Below are 20,973 nucleotides of genomic sequence, written 5' to 3' on the forward strand. Positions count from 1 at the left end.
ACTGGAGGAACATTTTACCGCATGTAGCAGATAGGCTAGTACAAACTGCCTTACATCCATTTAAATTGGGTTCCTCACCAGGAACACAATTTATATATTCACGGAGGTTTGATGAAATCCATGTCCCGAGGCTAGATCATCAATATACAACTTCTACGCAAATTCAATGTTAATTGAAACCGCATAATTCAAAAACTTAGCAGTAAACAAGTAGACTTTTGACGCGCCTGGTGCTTTGTTAACACATGTTGTTCAGACTAGGGCAGCGGTCCGCAACCGTGACTCTGGAACCCAACGTGACTCTTCCCCTCTGCAGCAGCTCCGCTTTCATTTTTTAAAAATAAAATATTTACTTTTTTTTTGGAGTTCAAGGTGATACTGTTTCACTAAATTAGCTAATTCAATTGTTTTAATATTTTTTCAGTTAAAATAAACGTCACATCCTACACCCAGACATTTTATAAATTCAACAAACTATCGGCTATTGGTTATTTTATATGTAGTATAACTGAACAGTATATAAACGTTAGATGCTGTGTTATCTTCATTTATAAACAGGGTTTATATTTATAAATAGGTTTTGTGGCTCCAGAAGAGGCTTAGAAAATGGCCAGAAATGGCTCTTGAGAGTGAAGTGTGCTGACCCCTGGACTAGGGCCTGTCAGGTCAACCTGTCTGTTTCAGGTCTGTTCCAGGTCTGTTCCAGGTCTGTTCCAGGTCTGTTCTTGGTCTATGTCGTCACAGAGGGAGACTCGGACCTTCAGCCAGAGGAGACAATGAAACAAGATGGCGCCGGGTGGAAAGGCCGTCCTGAGTGAACGCGTGTGCCCTGAGTGGCAGACAGTTTACCGCTGGCTAGGGACCCGTGGTCGGGGGGTCACCCAAATACCTTTAACTCTGTGTCTTAAAGGACCCCGGTGGGAAACAATGCACATGGTGCCGCACTCTCAGACCATACCAGGCACTGGTATTTATTCGGCGTGCCTTTTTGTTTTTACAGCGCGCAGAATAAATGGCTCAAGTGACACGGGCCGCTGCTGCATATCGTCAACACAGCCCATAAGTCACCATTAGCCTGTGTTCATTTCCCTCCGTCGCTGCACCCCAGAACCCCTCTGCCGAGAGCACGGCTGTTTGGCTAGGCTTCCACATTCAGAGTTCACCTAGTCTCTGCATAGCCTCCCCCTCCCACTTATGCGCTTAGGTCCTGGCACTTAATATACGCACTGATTGTATGTCATACTTAGTTATAGTACTTAGTTATGTAGCATCTTATCCTAGCTATCTTTGTTGTTTATGGGGAATGGGTTAACCTAGCGATTTTTAGTGCTGTTCATTTGCTTCTATGAACATCCTTACTGTACCAACAGCAATATAGTGTTGTTTCTCTTCTTCTGACAATTGTACTTATTTTAAGTTGCTCTGGATAAATGCCCTAAATCTAAATGTCCACATATAGCCTGGGCCTATAGTCAGGGCTATAGTCAGGGCCTATAGTCAGGGCCTATAGCCAGGGCCTATAGTCAGGGCCTATAGCCAGGGCCTATAGCCAGGGCCTATAGCCAGGGCCTATAGCCAGCGCCTATAGCCAGGGCCTATAGCCAGGGACTATAGTCAGGGCCTATAGTCAGGGCTATTGGGCTTCCAGAGGGATAAACCGTGGCTCCGTACAGATGCCAGGCCTATGGGGGCTCCATTGAAACGTTGTCCAGAGTTGCATTTTAATGGGTACCGGATTTAAAAGATGGGGGGTTCTCTTTTCTCTGTGTGGTTACAAACAAGCCCCCCAGTAGGACGCTCCCAGTCCACATGAATGGGGTCCAGTCCAGTCACAGAAGTGCAACAGCATGCTAAAGCCACAAGTCTTTGGACTCTGGGTCTGTGTGATATCATTTAGCCATTCTTTTGTGTGTGTGTGTGTGTGTGTGTGTGTGTGTGTGTGTCTGTGTGTGTCTGTGTGTGTGGTGGATTGTATTCATTCCATTCAGATGTACAGAAAGTAGTTAAACAGAAAGGTCAGAGTTTGTTTGATGGTGTTAACACTGATGCAGGCAAATGCAGGCCAAACTTCAGCAGGAAATAGACCTACCATAAAGCTTTGTGATATAATTATCATATTAAAGACATTTGATTTATCCCTAATTGAGTAATACTAATAAATATTTTTCCTTCCATTATCATATCCCACTAAATTACTTTTCAAGGAGAAATAAGTTGCAGGAATTCTGAATTCTGTCCCGTAGTTCTTGTGAGTGCGGTAGGCACTCACGAGTCGACTATACATCTAAAACGTACACGTCAGCCATCAAGCCTCCTTATTGGCAACCTTCTGGCAAACCTTTGCAACTACAATCCATCCGTTGAACGTAACCTGTTAATAATTTGGGCTGTTGAAATGGAGAATTGTAGCAAAGCTTTTAGCAAAGCCATCACTTATTGTGCATTACAAAATCTATATTTCAAAAAACATATAGTGTAGTACTGCAATTAAACTAGCCCTTGTCACATTGCAAAGCCAATATAAACTTGAGCACTAAAATGTCAGCCTATCAGGGGCAAAACACATTTTTCCAATTTAATAACTCATGGTGAGAATTTAGCAAAGGTTTTATGAATGTGCAGGTTTTGCCAAGAATAGACAGAAATTCCCGTTGGGATCCCGTCATGGTAGGAGCCAGCAGAATGGACGACCCCGTTCCCCAGAGGAGAGGCCTGTCCATCCAGGTCCCGAGGTACCGCCTCCACCCGAGCACGCGGCCAGACGTACACCACCACTCAAAAGTTTGGGGTCACTTAAAAATGTCCTTATTTTTTAACGAAAAGCACAGGTTTGTTCAATGAAGATAACATTAATCAGAAATAAAGTCTAGATATTGTTAATGTTGTAAATGACTATTCTAGCTGGAAACGGTTGATTTTTTATGTGATATCTACATAGGTGTACGGAGGACCATATCCAGGTCACCATCACTCCTGTGTTCTCATGATACATTGTTAATCGGAATCATGTTAAAAGGCTAATTGAAGACTAGAAAACCTCCACCTCTGCCACCAATAGTAACTAAAGATAATATTACTAGTGCCCTCCAACTTAGGAGGGCACCATATAACGTTTACCACTCGGGTGCTTGCGTCATGTGAAACAGGTAAGGGGGGGGGGGGTTGAGAAGCCCCGGGTGGCTCGTTAAGTGGCTGGTGCTCGGAGCAAGGCTGCAAAGGGAAGCCCAAGGCTCTGCATGTGCAGTCAGTGGCTTCCAGGAGACCTCGGCATAGTTCAGTTTCCTTACACGCTCATGAAATACAAATTCCACTCAATGAAATACGTGAACGACCATACCATTACTTTTATTGTATATTTATATAGATTCGGCTACAAGAATTACAAAAAAAAAAAGAAACAAAAAATAAATGAATAGGTAACTGTGATCCATAAGGTGCAGACCGCAAACCACCACAGCACGGTATTACAGTATATGAGGGAGGAGTTTCATTTGAATTCAATTCAACGTCCTTTAAAATCTTCGAACTGCAGGTAATGGCCCATTGTGTTCCCCCCCCCTCATCCCTTGCATCACCATACTGGTAGAAAGCACGTCATTCTGTAATCTGCTGGTGTTTCACTGCTTGGTGAAGCCTAGTTTCTGTGGTGTTTAGTGTGGATTAGCCCTTCCTTTACCAATACAGAAAAGGGAGGCGGCTCCAATACCATATTTATTTATGCGTGTGTGTGTGAGTGTGCTTGTGTGTGTGTGTGTGTGTGTGTGTGTGTGTGTGTGTGTGTGTGTGTGTGTGTGTGTGTGTGTGTGTGTGTGTGTGTGTGTGTGTGAGAGTCTTCAGTGTATTAATCACATGCCCGTTTAATTCTTCTCTTGTGGCAGTCTTTGTTCTCCTTTGAACAGAGTTGTATTTCACCAGCAACTGAAACAGCAGCAAAGTGAAACAAGCAAGTCCTCCTAACCAAAAGCCGTGTGCGCACATCAAATAAATACACACAAACACCTTCAGTCTCTCTTCCCTCTGTTCTCCATTTCACTCCAACATGAGGTAAAGTTTGGCGCCCAAGTGCAATGCTCCATTGTGCTACATGAAGAAACAGACAAATACCGAAAAACAACAACAAAACACATATCCCATCACATTACCAATAAGAGTATAATCCTGCTGGTGACGCACAAACAAAACAAAAACATCCACTTCATCACTCCCTTAACAAAACCAAACAAAAAAAGAATTGACCGCCTGCATGACATCCACCTGCCACTTAACAAAACCACCTACATAACAATGAGGTTGTACAAAATTCATGCCACCAATTATAATCTCATTTTGTAACACGTCACACACAAAATAAGAAAAAAACAGGTGTGGCACTCCACTTAGTTTTTCCTTGTATTGTTTTTCTTTTCCAGGTTCAACAAATGTTCCGTGTGCCTTTGTGATTGAGTGACGAAAACATGACCACTGTGGGTTACATGTAGGCTGTTGGATGTAGCTTTCTCTGATGTTAAAAGGATCACAATGATTCAATGGTAGGCCTACTCTCTTGGGGGTGGGGGACGACGACAAGTGGTTTGGACTCTCGCTTCAGAAATAATGACCGATCGCACTCTGTTTACTGGTAATACTACATTAAAGAGTTGAATGAAGAAAAAAATGTAGGTCACATCCATACTTTTTTCTTCTCTACTTTAGTTCACATTCTCATAATTGAAGGTTACTATTTTGAAGCATAACTCCCACCTCACTATTTACATGGCTATTTACAATGCCTATAGAAGCTAAACCCTCGACATCCAGAACAAAGACATGTATGGCACTCCAAGGCGAGTCTTTGCATCCCTACATCCCGTAGAACTAAGCTGTTGCCGCGGCCAGCAGTGTTCAATAGACACGGTCTTGTTACGGTCAGAAGGCACTGGATAATGTGGTCTGGGGAGTTGGTTGTTTTTCAATGCTGTCTACCTTTTTTGTTCTGTGGGAATGTCGACTCAAGAGTGCAATTTGTTGTCTACAAACACACATGTGTACGCTTTTCAAGGTACAGGTATCACAGTAAAGACTACAGTATGTGTCCCTGCCATAAGCATTTGTTAAAAGGGCAGTACTAATCAGGAATACATATCATACTTTTAAAAAATATTTCTTATCTATAGATTGAGGTAGAAGCACATAAGGTGTTATGTTTAGATGTTCAAATAGAGTTTAGGTAGCCATGCTAACAGTACTTTGCAAGAGTGCCATTCACAGAGGTTTAGTTAACACTTACTTTTTCTTGTCAGTTGAGAGTGTACGACATTTCCTGAAATAATTGCAATTCGTGCTACAGAGTGCAATCAGATTACCTCCATGAGCATTTAAGAGAGCCTACCCACAAAATAAATGTATTCATGAAAAGCGATCCCTACCGCCCAAAATAAAATAATAATGAGTAGATAAACACTAAAGCCACGCCCAAGGGACATCACGATCCATGGTAAAGCAGACATTGCAAGAGCCTCTTATTGGCTGAAATGATGCTGGTTGATGTCACACATAGCCATTGCATAACATATGTTTGGTGATGTCCATGTGATTTAAGCGTTTGGCGACTAATTAAATCCATGATTAGGAAATGAGGGGATGCAATTGTTGGGCTTTTGTGCAGAAAACACACTCCCTCCACGCTCAAAATGTCTTGTTTCAGCTTTGCATCAGGCAGGGGAGTCTGACAATACACCGCACCCCTACAGCGCCTTATAGGACAGGACAACCACACCCAACAGATTAAAAAAATGAAACAAAACCAAATAAAAATAGGTCAAACAAAGAGGTATTTAGTTACAGTGCAAAAAAAGTGAGAATTCAAGCTCAATACAAAAACGATAGCACCAAACAAGGAAAAAATATATAGAAAATGCATGCAATTAATTGAGGTATTTGAATGAGAAGGGGCTGATCGTGTATAAAAAAAATAAAATAAAAAAAAACACATTGAGGCAAAAGCAAAACAAAACCTGAAGTGAAAAAAGCGAGGATAAGCTGCTGGCCTGCCTAATCCTTGGGAGTGACTTCAATCTAACAGTCACATCTGCAAAAAGCTTTGGTAAATGAGGGATGCAAGGACCACTACATGTGTTGATATTGAAACGGTCCGTTTCTGGAGAAACATTCCTTTTTTGTCTGCCTGTTCCTTACACAAGCATCCTATCTTTGAGGAAACATCTGCAGCATATTGTACGGCTGATATGTCTTTCTCTTAGTATGCCTGTTGAATATTATTTTTGTGGAAAGCAATTTCTTGGTTCGATGTCATTATTAAAGTCATTGGTCGAGCTAAAGATGAACAATGTCATTTTAAATCACTGCGTATCAAAAAGGGTTGGGGCACAGTCAGGCTGCCAACATTGTGTTTCTTCATGGCCCCCTCCGGCACAATCACCATTAATTAAACGTTAATTACATATAAGCAGTCCAGTTGTTAGGGTCAACACATATGTTTCAACGACATGCAAACCCAAAGTAAAAATCTATTTTAAATTACAGTAACTGGGAATGTTTGAAATTCCTATCATTTTTGCAGGATATGGTAGGCCTTAAAAACGATGGCAAACTATATTATAAAAATGTAGTTTTCATTTACTTATTTATTTTTATATAGACTTTGCTACGCAAATTAATTTTCTCAGGTCTCAAAATAACAGACCCTAATGAAATAAGTGCAAAACTGATTTAAAATACAATTTTGAGGCAGTAGCGCAACAGAGAGGTGGAAAGACTCTGTCCGAGGCCTCCGATGGCCGAGGGCAACCTTTTGTTTTCCAAACAGCTTAATAAACTGGCACGAGGGCACAGGCCGAGGAGTATAGCGTTACTCCAGCCCTAACCCCACCCAGCTGCAGGACTTTTGATTCACACCTCGGATCTAAACTATGTACACACCAACACCACACAACAAGCCTAACACGCCTCGCTTCATGTTAAAACAAAGTGAATAATGAGCAGACCAGGCGACCCGAGCCCTCGCGTTCCCCTTGCAACGCCTTGCTTAACATCGCTAAAGCACTCCTGTGGTTTCACAAAGCAGAGAAGGAAAGGAAAGGAAAGATTGTGTTTGCGCAAAATATGAAAACAAAAAAATGAAACAAAATAACCAAGGTTGAAATCCGTTGCGAGACCGGTTCGCTTCTTGCGTTGCAGCCCCCCAGTGTTCCCCGGCCCGCCGTGGTCGTGCCGTCGAGGGGGAGGCAAAGGTTACAGGGCAGAGGTCAGCGCGAGCCTCGTGTCTCTGCCTCTCGTTAGCTTAGGGCGCTAGCTCCCTGGCGGCGGGGAGGAGGCGCTCAGCTGCCTTGCACCTGAGGTTGATTGGCTTTGAGGCTGCGGAGGGCCCGGCGGGCGGCCGCAGACTTGGCGATGCGGTAGCTGCGGCCCACGCCCTTGAACTTGCCCTTGCCCACCACCTCCACCGTCACGCGCACCTTGCCGTCGTACGTCCGCTCCGCAGGGCTGGGGACGAAGGGCGAGGGCGGGGTCACAAATGCGAATCGGGAGTTAAAGTGTCCTCCGTCAATATCGTTTAAGTAGATACTTAACCACTGCACTGAAAGCACTTAATGTGTGATGGTAAAATTGAAATGGGTATCCAAACTGTTAAATTAAATACGTCAATGGATAGTTTCTCATCATCTGGACAATTCATCAAGTCTTTAAGAAGAAACAACGCAGCACCCGCTGTCATTTGACCCGATGGCGCTCACAAACGGGGTTGAACAAAGACAAACAGTAATGTGTCGAAGAACCACTTTGTGCCGGTCCTCACCTGAACTTGGCGGTTTCCGGTTCCATCTCCAGCAGCTCCCTCACCGGGGAGCGCGGCACGTTGGCAGAGAATTTTTCTGAAGGATGCAGAGAGGGTTTCAGAGCAGTGGTCAGAGGGGGGCGACGGGGGAATCAAAGAACAAGAAAGGAAACACTGAAGAGCAAGCCTCCCCCCAATGCAGAAAATATATAGAATGTTTCCAATCACTTGAACTTCTCGACAGTTGATGAATGAGAAAGGCCCCCAGTCCCCAGTGAGGCGCCTCACCTATAAGTGGCCTCATCATTGGATAATACACTTGCCACACCGTCTCCAACGACATTCTGCTGTCCATGTAGATTGCCCCTGCGAGCGACTCGAAGATGTCCCCCATGGCCTTGGGGACCTCCAGGTCCTCCTCCTTCTCCTCTGCCTCCTCCGAGCGCCGCAGCTGAGGAAAGAGAGAAAGGGGGTCTGTGTGAGTTGGCTTCACATGCGCGCCCATAGTGTTGCAAAAAGAAAAGAAAAAGAAGAAATAAAAAAGGCAAGGGCAAAGCACTCCTGAAAGGGTTGTAACGTTGACCTGGGGTGGAGGGAAAAATAAAGACCTCCAAAAAAAGAAAGAATAGACAGGAATGTAAAAGTGTTCAACGCTATTCCCCTGGGTCTCGGGCAAGAACGACAGGGAACTGGAAGTCGCTGAGCGGGCGATTCTCACCAAACACAGGTCGGGGCACAGGGGCGGTAGAACTTTCACACCGCACCGCCTTTCATTTGTCTCCCGGCCCTCGACTCATGTTTCCTCTTTCTCCTTTGTGTGTTCTGGGTTTATGTGTCCTTGTTTATGCCCCCAAGTATCAAAACAACATCCCTCCGCCAGCAGCATGGGAAGAGATTTAGTGCCAAGATAGCCATTTACTGACAAATTCAATCCAAATGCATCTCTCGCTTCAGTGATCATATCGCTCGAATGTGAAACACATTCACAGACACTGGCGTCCTCTGTGCCGGTAGATTTTCTAGGAAAATATGTCATTTATTCTTTTGGTGAACAACTTTAACAAAGATGGGCATGATTGCATTTTCTGTGACGAGGAGGTTTGTGGCTCAGCGCTGACGTACGCATTAAGATGTAGAAGCGATGAGACGTATGCGGTGTATACGTGTGTGTGTGTGTGTGTGTGCGTACACGTGCGCGTGTGTGTGCACGTGCGCGCCCGCCCACCTCGGAGTCCATGCCCTGCATCTCGTTCTTCTCCAGCTGGAACTGCACAAAGTCGTCGATGACGTGGAAGAGCTCGGGCGAGATGGCCTTGAAGTACTTGTGGTAGTCGTACTTGACGGCCAGCGAGGCGAAGATGGTGTTGTTGACCAGCGCCGAGCGCAGGTCCGTCAGCACGCCGGGGGAGTGCTGCCGCGGGTCCTCGTAGAGGTGCTTGGTGATGAGGTAGTCGAGGATGGCGTCGCCCAGGAACTCCAGCCGCTGGTAGCAGTCTGGTGGGAGAGAGCGGGGGGGGAGGCGTGAGGCTCAGGAGGTGTAGCGGGTCGGCTGGTAACCAGAAGGTTGCCGGTTCGATCCTCGGCTCCTCCTAGCTGAGCGTCGAGGTGTCCCTGAGCGAGGCAGCTCGCCCTGACTGCTCCTGACCAGCTGGCTGTGGCCTTGCATGGCTGAATCCGCCGTTGGTGTGTGAATGGTTGAATGTTAGGAAATATTGTAATGCACTTTGACTGGCAACTGGTAAGAAAAGTGCTTTATAAATGCAGTCCATTTACCATTTATTTGGGGGAATAGTATTAGCAATATTGGGAGGAAAGGTCATTGGGGAATGGGGGGGGGGGGGGCGAGGGGCCTCCTGACCAATCACATCATACTCACTGCATTTACATGCGGGTGGTTTTCCTCAATATTGGAATGGGGCATTTTAAGAGAATAATCAGTGTGCTGAATAATAACCGTTCGCCCCTGTAGTGTGAAGACCAACGCACACTAGGGCTTTGACTCCGAACTTCGTTATTCGAATAACAAAAAATAAATCAATATTTGAACGAATATTAGACAGCCCTTTAGACTTGAACCTGTTATGGGCATTATCTTTTGTAAATGTCTATGCTTGAACGTTGTTTTCAATTCAGATTCCGAGGCTTTTCCACGCCTGGTGAAGTTGTGAATCGCGAGCTCATTAGCAAGGCTATTATTGGTCATCTGGGCTCCTGTAGGTGGCGAACTAGACCGCTGTCAAGGAAAGTGGATTTTTTGCCTGATTCGTCTTTCTTATCACTCCGCAAGTAGTCCGGTAACTTATCAACCCCAGCGTGTCCGGTTGCTAAGCGACGTCACCGTCTTTGGCGGACTATTTCTCTGCTGATCAACACTACGAATGGTAATTGTAAAAAGACACACCGTGTGAAGATATTGTTTCGTTTTGGCAAGGAGCCGTGTAATAAGCGGGATAATGTATAGAACGCGCCGGTCATTATGGAAAATAATACCCTTCAGGGCGAAGCAAGACGCCTCCGCTTCGCGTCGGGGTCCGGTTCGCCCTGTCGGGGCTTATTTTCCCGATCATGACAGGCGTTCTGTACAACATTATCCCTTACATATATCGTATAAGTCCAGACCAACATAACGGTTGTGCGCGAGAGATATATGGCCGTACTTACCACTTTTGTAAATGCAATATATACAGTACATTCGGATTGCATGATAGGAATACAACTATTCAGTTTAGAAATCTAATTGGATCAGAATTGTCACTAGCCACGTTGACATGGACCCTTCTGATCCGTTATATACAATAACTCCATATTTCACTTCTCCCTCCCTTTTTTCTCCACAAGCCGAGGACTGTGGGCAAGCGCTTCCGAACCTTTCCCCATCTCTCAATTTGTTAATGGGCCGTTAATGGCTGGTAGGATGGGTTTTTGTTTATAGGCCTACCTTTATTTATTTTGTCTTTTCTGTTTAGCCTGACTGGCTTATTTGACTTTATTTTTGATGGCTTATTTATCTTCATTTTGATGAAACCGAATGCATTCAGTTTGTGTCTGACTTTTAATAAAAAAAGGTTCTGAAAACATCATTGCCTGCCTATTGACGTTGACTCATACACTGCCCTCTGTTGGACAAAACATATACAGGTCTTACTGAAGGGCATTTAATGGTAAAAATATATATTCGAAATAAATATTCAAATATTAATATTAATAAACAAACAAACTTTGAATATGATTTTTGTGCAAAATCAAAGCATTTGGGCACACTGTGCCCAAAATTCGCTTCATATATGTAGAGAAACCAAAAACGAAAATAAATATATTATTTTGGATGGGTGGCGCAAAGCACACAGAATGTAGAGGTCGCACTGACCAGTGACAATGTTGTAATGGTAGGAGGCGTGGCTCAGAGCACTGACCAGTGAGGGTGTTGTAATGGTAGGAGGCGTGGCTCAGAGCACTGACCAGTGAGGGTGTTGTAATGGTAGGAGGCGTGGCTCAGAGCACTGACCAGTGAGGGTGTTGTAATGGTAGGAGGCGTGGCTCAGAGCACTGACCAGTGACGGTGTTGTAATGGTAGGAGGCGTGGCTCAGAGCACTGACCATTGAGGGAATTGTAATGGTAGGAGGCGTGGCTCAGAGCACTGACCAGTGAGGGTGTTGTAATGGTAGGAGGCGTGGCTCAGAGCACTGACCAGTGAGGGTGTTGAAATGGTAGGAGGCGTGGCTCAGAGCACTGACCAGTGAGGGTGTTGAAATGGTAGGAGGCGTGGCTCAGAGCACTGACCATTGAGGGTGTTGTAATGGTAGGAGGCGTGGCTCAGAGCACTGACCAGTGAGGGTGTTGTAATGGTAGGAGGCGTGGCTCAGAGCACTGACCAGTGAGGGTGTTGTAATGGTAGGAGGCGTGGCTCAGAGCACTGACCATTGAGGGTGTTGTAATGGTAGGAGGCGTGGCTCAGAGCACTGACCAGTGACGGTGTTGTAATGGTAGGAGGCGTGGCTCAGAGCACTGACCATTGAGGGTGTTGTAATGGTAGGAGGCGTGGCTCAGAGCACTGACCAGTGACGGTGTTGTAATGGTAGGAGGCGTGGGTGAAGGCCTGCAGCAGGTAGGCCTTGTTCTGGAACGTGTAGTTGATCTTGGCCTCAAAGTTCTCGAAGCCGGAGATGAGGTGGTTGAGGGTGCGCTCGGCGTCGGGGTGGTCCAGCATGGAGCGCGGGGGGATCTTCAGCCAGCCGTAGCCCAGGTCAGGGGCCAACGCTACGGCCTCCGTCCGCCGGCCCACCGGTAACACCTGAGGGTTGGGGAGAGGACACAACATCCAGGACGCGTTTAAAGAGCCCAGGACAACAGGGCTGATAATGATAATGATACAGTCAACTTATATAACTCAGACGCTTTACAGAGTGAACACAAAATAAAATCATTTAATAAGAACGTGTACAAGGAAAAAGTTAAAAAGATAAAATAGGACAAAATAAAAATAGGTAGCTAAAACCTAAAATAGGTAGATAAAACTAGGAATAGTTAAAAGGAGGAAGGGGAGCGAAGGGAAGGAGGTTATGTGGTGAAAGCGATCTTGAAAAGGTGGGTTTTGAGGGCCTGTTTAGAGGTGGGAGTGTGGGGTCAGAATCTCCATTTTTCCATTAGTTTGTTCCCAATGGTCAAATTCAACACAAACCAACAACACCAGTGCGCTAATAAACATTGAATGGGGAGAGTTTGATGTCATTCACCAGCGCATTGTGAAAGTTACATAGTCAGTTTACAGAAGTTTAGTATTTGCGAGAAGAAATGTATGAATAAATTCAAAAAACAAAGCATACATTAAGCATATTAAGCGATTTCCTGCAGATTTTCCATGGCTTGAAACGATTATTCGTTCAGATCACCCACTGAATGGTCGGCCATGAATATGTTGATTAATTCACATCCCTAAAAGCTTTTTTTTTTTTTTTTACATTTTATTTAAAATATCGATCACTTTTGTAAACAAATAAATCTATCATGCAACTTTAACTATTTAATGACTTGAAGTTTACATAACTGCTCCCAATGACCCCCGGCAATTGGATCGCATATCTAGAATACCCACGATTGGACGACCGCCCCACCCTAGGTGGAACTGTATTAATTGTTTGGCAACCATCCCGTGCTCCACTGCCTCCGGTGGTCGGTGGCGAGGGGGTCCGCTCACCTTGAGGCCCAGCGAGCAGAGGAACATCTGGGCGGCCCGCTCCCCACAGCTGGTCAGGTAGCAGCCCAGCAGCGCCTCCACGCAGTCGGCGATGCTCTTGTCGGCGATGCACTGCTCCGTGTGCAGGTCGTAGGAGATGGACTGCTTGCCCAGCTCGGCGCCGCAGCTCTCCTCCGACGGGTTCCAGAAGCCCACCACGAACTCGTCCTCCTCGCCCGCCTTGCTGGGGTCCAGGTAGCACATGGCGTCCCACGAGCTGTAGTCAAACTCCTCGCCGCCGCCCGCGTGCGGCCCGTCCGCCGAGGGGAAGTGGGGGGCGGCGTTGGAGGCGGCGTGCGATGAAGACTTGCGGGGAGGCTTCCACTCTTCTGGGGCCGGGGAAGAGGCGGCGGGGGAGGAGGCAGGGGTGGGCGAGGGCGGCAGGCCGATGGTGATCTTCTTGCCGAAGGCGCCCGAGCCGATCAGCATGCTGTCGATGAACTTGATGTGCTCCTGGTAGTACTCCAGGTCCTCCTCCATGTTCACCTCGTCCTTGGGCTCGTCCTTCAGCGCCGGCTCATCGTCCGCCTCCAGCTCCTCCTCTTCCTCCTCCGCCATGTCGTCGTCCTCGTCGTCGTACTCCTCTCCCGAGAGGCCGTTGGCCTGCAGCTCATCTTTGGCCTGAGGGGAAGAAAGACATGTAACGGTTTGTTGTAAGTCCTGGCACTTGATGTACGCACTTATTGTATTTGGTACTTGGATATAGTACTTAGTTGTGAAGCATCTTACTCTAGCTATCTCTGTTGTATTCGGGGAATGGGTTAACCTAGCGCTTGTTAGTGCTTGGCACTTAGTTCTACGAACATCCTTATTGTACCGACAGCAATCAATTGTTTCCTTGTGGAGAGGAGTTGCACAAAACACGCTTGCGAGGAGTTGCAATAAGGAGACGGCAGAGTGTAACACACGAGAGACAAAAACGAGAGAGAGACGCTCTGACGGCCAACAGAATTCAATCAGGAAAGAATCTGGATGAAAACAAGGATGAGAAAATAACAGCCCCAGACGATTCCCCCGAGGACTCCACAGCAATTCCAAATACGCAAATCGTTGTAAACGTGCAACCGTCAAACATGTGCACAGAGTCAGAGGGTAGCCAAACACAGGTTTACATGTACAACACGCAATTTCATGAAAAAAAGTCATATTTTTCTATTCTTCCTCTAAAATGGTGTAGCGCTCACACAGCCCGTCTCAGACATTTTCCAACACGCTGAAAGAGATTTGCGGGGATTACAGAGCCAACAGCAGCCCAAGGTCAGTTAAATCAGGCTGTTTTGAGATGTGTGTACAGGGAATCGGCAGAGCCAAGTGTTACTCAGTCTTGCACGCACGCACGCGCACACACACACACACACACACACACACCCACACACACGTTGGTGCCGCAGGGCAGGTTCAACCATGTTTCAGCCCCAGTCATAATATTACAGCCATAAATGCATTACTGTCACTTGTAAGCGAAAATAAGTCTGCCTGCCAAACATACGTAATCCCCTGCCATAACTAACATTGTAAACTGAGAGCATAACCGCTTATGGTTTATTAGAAGGGTCTGCATTCAAAATCGAACATTCGAGCTTGAGTCCAAGGATTAATGCGGGACACGTTTAAAAAGTGGTGAAGGGTCGATCATAATGATACGATACACCTACTTACTGCAACTGTATTATCCATCTCACCCCACTGTGAATACCGCAGAAAACAACTACTAGTGTTGGACTTCAGGCCAGACAAATAGTGCTACAAAAATGGCATGCACATCTTTTTTCTAGTCTATTCTTTAAATCAGTCACATTTGGGTGAAGGCTGGCCTGAATCTGAGCTCCCCAGCGAGGGGAAATCTCGCCCTCTAGTGGCGCCAAGCAGACATGGCGACGGTAAACGGGAACTCGACTGACCTCGTCCGAGGCCCTGCTGTCTGGGCGGCTCCGGTCCTGGTTGACCACGTAGCCGGGGGGCAGCCAGTTGACCGGCGGGTCGAAGATGGACACCACCATCCTACTGGGGAGTCCCTTCTTCTTCCCCAGCCGGTAGAGGTTACAGTTGCTCACCTGAATCAGAAAGTGGGTGTATTAAAATAGTCTCATTCAATCCAGAGCCATGTGAATTTTACAACAAGTACAACAATACAAGTTAGACTCCACATGCTAACTATAATGGCATTCTTGAACGAATCATTTTTTTTACTGGCCCCATCAGACGCAATGCCTCATGATTGGCAACGCCCCCCAATCACTTTGTTTTTAGCACGATATTGCGTGGGGCAAAGGATTGTGGGAAGGCTTGTGCGCAGGCGGTGCTGGAGGCAGATTAAAGGGGCGTGATACAAGCTTAACCTCAGAATAAATGTATGTGTAGTGCGCCGTGGACTCCGCCAAGTGATTTGGACAATCGACGGCGACACTCGCGGACCATACGGACTCGTGCGGGGCAGCGCCGTGTATTGTCCACCGGGGGACACCCCTCTGACAGGGCGGGCCCCCGGGGCCTCACCTTCTTGCTGCGCATGTAGGAGAGGCGGCCCTCGTGGGCGTCGGGGTAGGTGCAGAACAGGTAGGTGGTGATGGCGTGCTTCAGGAACGAGTCGCCCAGCATCTCCAGCCGCTCCAGGTTGAAGCCGTCGCTGGCGTTGGACAGGGTGAGCGCCTGCAGGATCAGCCCCGGGTTGGGCCCCAGGCCCTGGGGGGCGTCCGGGGCCCCGGCGCGCTCTTCCACGTCCACTTCGAGTGAGGTAGCTGTGTCGTCGCTGGCCGGGGGGGCTGGGAGTCCCGGGAAGAGCTGCTGGGGGGCTGAGGTAGGGGGGGGCGGCGGCGGCGAGCCGGGCCGGGGTCGCAGGCCGTGCTGCTGAAGGTGCTGTCCTGGGGGGCCCTGGAGGGGGCCGTGCTGCTGAAGGTGCTGTCCTGGGGGGCCCTGGAGGGGGCCGTGCTGCTGAAGGTGCTGTTCCGGGGGGCCCTGGTGGGGGCCGTGCTGCTGAAGGTGCTGTTCCGGGGGGCCCTGGTGGGGGCCGTTGTCACCGGCTGGGCCGGTGCCGTTGGGGAGGACCCCGGTGGGGAGGACCCCGGTGGGGGCCTTGTCCCCGGGCTGAGGGGCTACGGGGGCCCCAGGGGGGCCCTGCTCGGGCAGAGGGGGGGGAGGAGGACTTGAGGGAGGCTGGTCGTCCTCCTCCTCCTCGGCCAGCTGGTGAGGGCAGGGGCTCTCGCTGCACGCCTCGGGGCAGGGGATGAAGGCCTTGCTGTCGATGGACCTCTTCCAGCCAAAGTCCAGGTTGGGATACCTGGGGACAAGTCATGGTTATTTGCCAAAGCCCTCCGTCACGATCACACAATATCAGCCTCTTGCAGTTTCAGATGAGTCAGAGGAAATCCATTAAGGTTCAAGATTCAACCGCGTCAATGCACAAGCACTACACAACCAAAAGGAGATCTCCCAACATGGATGTCTTTTGGTGTGGAACAAAACCCACACGAACACGGGCAGAACATACGACCTCAACACAGAAAGGGACCAGCAGGGTTTGAGCCCATGGCCAGTACAAACCAATGTGCTCCACCACACTGTTAAAACTAGACATTATTGTTGGCCGATAAGCGGTAGAAGAAAAACAAAATCTGTACTTGCTTAATCACGTTCACTACAATTAAAGTAGCCTCCAACATACACTACTGTTCTAAAGTTTGGGGTCACCCAGACAATTTCATGTTCCATGAAATTGTATGTTTTCATCTGTGCTAACATAATTGCAAAAGGGTTTTCTAATCAACAATGAGACTTATAAAACGATTAGCTGTAACAATGTAACATTAGGACACAGGAGGGATGGTTGCTGGAAATGGGCCTCTGTTCACCTAGATATTTCATTAAAAATCAACTGTTTCCAGAATAGTAATTTACCACATTAACTGTCTGACTCTAGACTGTTGAATGAATTCTGATTCATTCAATGTTATCTGCAAAAAAGAAAACTGTGCATTTCTTTAAAAATAAGGACATTTCTAAGTGAACCCAAACTTTTGAAAGGAATTGTATGTAATACAAAACTACTGTTTTGTCAAGTTCAGTAATTGCAATACACTAGCTTGACACCAGGTGTCAGGATGTGCAACAACAAAAAAAGTGAAGATAAGCCCAGCCAGACTCTGGAACGCAAAAGAGAATTGTAGACCAAATATGGCTTGTAATAAGTGGATGAATTGTCCAACGTGTCCTTCAACCGGCCCAGACGATCATGATCATTATGGTTATTTATATTAATAAGTGTCGCGGCGCAAGCCGGACCTGAAGTCAGGAGGAAGGTTCTGGGTTCCCACGCCGGCATCGCTGGCCGTCTGGGCCCTCAGCTCCTCGGCCGTCAGCAGGCAGTGGAGGCGGTAGAGGATGCTGGGCAGACACACCGCCTTCCTCCACAGGGACGCGGGGATGGGGTGGATGGCACACAGCTCTGGGACCAGGATCTGCACAACGCAACCAAGGCACAAGAAGAAGGTCAAGAAATAACCCATTTTAAAATGGCCCCCACAACACGCCACAGACAGCAGTAACAATATCTGGCCAGCCTGGCTTCAGCCGTTCAGTATTCACTGTGTGTTCTGATCGGTGTGTCATTCAAATGCCAAACGCCTCTCCTGTGCCAATCAAGGGGAATAGATGGACAGAACACTGCGCCAGAGTAAAACAGAGTACCTTATTCTTTACGTCTCAATAAGGACATGCAACCCAACCCTGCAGCAGATGCAGACCAAAGTAAAAGATGGAGGTTCAGCACCGGTCAATGCGAATGACAAACTTCATGCTGGAGAATAGAGCTTGGTGTAGGCGTGATGTGGAGGCTTTACCTGCTTGTTCTGCAGGCTCTCCCACTTGGCCTTCCTCTTCTCTGCACTGCTGAGGGGCAGGGCTTTGCCCTTCTGGTTCAGGTGGCGCGGGGTCAGCAGGTTCAGCCTGAGGACACCACAAACAGCAGGTCAGGCTGGCCGTAGCAATAAAGCACACAGGCACAAACACACAACTTCAATAAAAAAGAAGCAAATAAATGGGAATAAATTAAACATTAATTAACAGAAACGGCAATAGAAAAAAAACAACCTTTAATGATGCCCTGTGGAAATCGTGATTTGATGAAAGAAGCGATTTCTCACGTTGACAACGCAACGGCGTGTCATTTATTGTTGCTCTCCAAACCGGAATAAACAAACCGCGCCGTTGTCATCACAACCAAAACAGGTCCGCTTCCTTAAAGAGACAGCGTCCCTTATATTGGAACACAATAACATGTCGTGCAGAACGCACGACTGATGATAAGCAAAACAAGGATAATAAGGGAATATATATCAAGGGAAATAAATGTAACACACAGTATGGGGAATTGTTTCCATAATGTCCACTACATACGTCCCCCAAGAATTCACCATAACAAAAACAATCCAAAGTCAGCGAGGAGGAGGGCGAACAATTCGGCCACAACGACTCCTCTGCACTTGGGCGTGGGTCGAGGCCCCTGCGCACGGCGGCGGCGCCTCTGAGGCATTGGGGCGGGAGGGAGAATGGCGGTGTGAGGAAAACCTAGGCTCCACCCTCAGGGACTTGGGCCGCACCGGAGGGCGCCCACGCTTTGGAGGCTGGGCAAGCCCAACAGGCTTGTCCACATCCAGATGAGCTGGCTTAAGGCGGTCCACAGAAATGCGCTCTGCCCTACCGCCAATGTCCACCACAAAGTGCTTTACCCCCGTCTCCAAAACACGGAACGGGCCGTCGTAAGGAGGCTGCAGCGGCCCCCGGTGTGCGTCATGACGGATGAAGACGTACTCCGCTGACGAAAGACGTGGGGGCGTGTAGGATTGTGGGAGGCTGTGGCGTGAAGTAGGCACAGGCGCGAAAAGCCTAGCCCTATCCTGAAGCACTGTCCGCTGATGGGCTGAGGACCAGGGAATTGTAGAGTCAGGAACGAAATCCCCTGGAACCCGCAATGGCTGGCCATACACCAGCTCCGCTGATGAGGACTGTAGGTCCTCCTTAGGGGCAGTCCTCAGGCCCAGCATGACCCAAGGGAGCCTGTCAACCCAGCCACTGTCCTTGAGGCTGGCTCGAAGAGAGGCCTTCATAGCACGATGAAAACGCTCGCAAAGTCCGTTAGCCTGGGGGTGATATGCAGTGGTGCGGTGAAGTTTCACACCCAGGCTGTCCGCAATGGCGTTCCAGAGCTCAGAGGTAAACTGTGAGCCCCGGTCCGAAGACAAGTCAGATGGGGTGCCAAACCGGGCAACCCAGGTACCGATGAACGCCCGCGCCATCTCAGCAGTCGTCCCTGATGTCAATGGGACAGCCTCCGGCCATCGAGTGGTCCTATCCACCATGGTGAGGAGGTAAGTGAAACCCAGGGAGGAAGGAAGAGGACCCACGAGATCCACGTTGACGTGGTCGAATCTTCGCTCCGGCACCGGGAAATGCGCCAGCGGAGCCTTGGTGTGGCGGTGAATTTTTGATCGCTGACACTCCACACAAGAGTCTGCCCAGTCACGCACATCCTTCTTGAGGCCATGCCAGACAAACTTGGCCGCCACCAACCTCTGAGATGGTTTCCTACCCGGGTGGGAAAGGCTGTGCACAGCGTCAAAAACACGTCGTCTCCATGCCGAGGGAACGACGGGCCGTGGCTCTCCAGTGGAGACATCACAAAGCAGCATGGTGCCGCCATTGCCAAAAGCGATCTCCGACAACTGCAGTCCAGTGGCAGCAGTCTTGAGTGCCTGTACATCCAGGTCCGTGGCCTGATCGGCTGCCATGTGGGCGTAGTCAAGCCCCAGGTGGACGGCCCCCACAACGGTGCGAGAGAGGCAGTCTGCGACAAGGTTGGCTTTGCCTGCAACGTGTTGAACGTCTGTGGTGAACTCTGAGATGTAAGAGAGTTGTCGCTGTTGGCGGGCAGACCACGGCTCAGACACCTTAGCCATGGCGAACGTTAGAGGTTTGTGGTCAACAAAAGCTGTAAACTGTCAACCCTCTAGCAGTGAACGGAAATGTCGGATGGCAAGGTGAAGTGCAAGCAGCTCCCGGTCAAACGTGCTGTACTTGCGTTCAGGCGGGCGTAGCTGGCGGCTAAAGAAAGCAAGCGGTTGCCAGGCACCATCCACCCTCTGCTCGTGCACACCGCCCACTGCATAGTCCGAAGCGTCTGTTGTGATGGCAATGGGCGCATCAGGTGATGGGTGTGCCAGCATCGTCGCTTTGGCCAACGCGGCCTTTGCATCCATGAACGCTTTGTCTCTCTCCGAGGACCAATCCACCAGATGTTTTGGTATTTTCCCCCTCAAGGCCTCATGCAGGGGGCACATGATTGCAGCAGCTCTGGGAATGAAGCGGTGGTAAAAGTTCACCATTCCCAGGAACTCCTGCAGGGACCTCACTGTGACGGGCCGTGGGAAGTTCGAGATCGCGTCAACCTTAGATGGGAGTGGCACGGCCCCGCCCTTGGTGACTCGATGTCCCAGGAAGTCGATGGTGGTCAACCCAAACTGGCACTTAGCTGGGTTGATGATAAGGCCGTGCTGGCTGAGACGCTCGAAGAGGAACCGCAGGTGGGCCAGGTGTTCGGTTTTGGAGGTACTGGCCACGAGGATGTCGTCCAGGTACACAAACAGGAAAGGCAGATCACGTAGTACAGAGTCCATGAGGCGCTGGAATGACTGGGCGGCGTTTTTCAGGCCGAAAGGCATCCTCAAGAACTCAAACAGTCCAAAAGGGGTGATCACTGCTGTTTTGGGCACATCGAGCTGTTGGACAGGAACCTGGTGGTATCCACGGACGAGGTCCACCTTCGAAAAAAGAACTTTGCCAGCCAGGTGTGCTGAAAAATCCTGGATATGAGGCACTGGATAGCGATCTGGCGTTGTAGCGTCGTTAAGCCTGCGGTAATCGCCGCAGGGGCGCCACCCGCCGGCGGGCTTTGGAACCATGTGGAGAGGCGAA

General features: G+C 48.6%; 1 protein-coding gene across 2 annotated transcripts in view; it reads right to left on the reverse strand.

Annotated features, from left to right (window-relative positions):
• Positions 1-3,356: 3,356 nt before the first annotated feature.
• The window catches only part of dicer1 (dicer 1, ribonuclease type III), a 38,486-nt gene continuing 20,869 nt past the window's right edge, over positions 3,357-20,973 (reverse strand). For both annotated transcript variants that reach the window (XM_079752653.1, XM_079752652.1), the window contains exons 20-29: positions 17,844-17,949; positions 17,287-17,462; positions 15,505-16,285; positions 14,910-15,062; positions 12,970-13,629; positions 11,832-12,066; positions 9,000-9,268; positions 8,063-8,225; positions 7,796-7,871; positions 3,357-7,482 (exon numbers count right to left, since the gene is read on the reverse strand). In XM_079752653.1, coding sequence (XP_079608779.1) covers positions 7,317-7,482; positions 7,796-7,871; positions 8,063-8,225; positions 9,000-9,268; positions 11,832-12,066; positions 12,970-13,629; positions 14,910-15,062; positions 15,505-16,285; positions 17,287-17,462; positions 17,844-17,949 — 2,785 coding nt within the window. In that variant the 3' untranslated portion in view covers positions 3,357-7,316. The remainder of the gene's footprint in view (positions 7,483-7,795; positions 7,872-8,062; positions 8,226-8,999; positions 9,269-11,831; positions 12,067-12,969; positions 13,630-14,909; positions 15,063-15,504; positions 16,286-17,286; positions 17,463-17,843; positions 17,950-20,973) is intronic.

The sequence above is a fragment of the Pollachius pollachius genome (genome assembly GCF_949987615.1).
Source record: "Pollachius pollachius genome assembly, chromosome: 15".
NCBI lineage: Eukaryota > Metazoa > Chordata > Actinopteri > Gadiformes > Gadidae > Pollachius > Pollachius pollachius.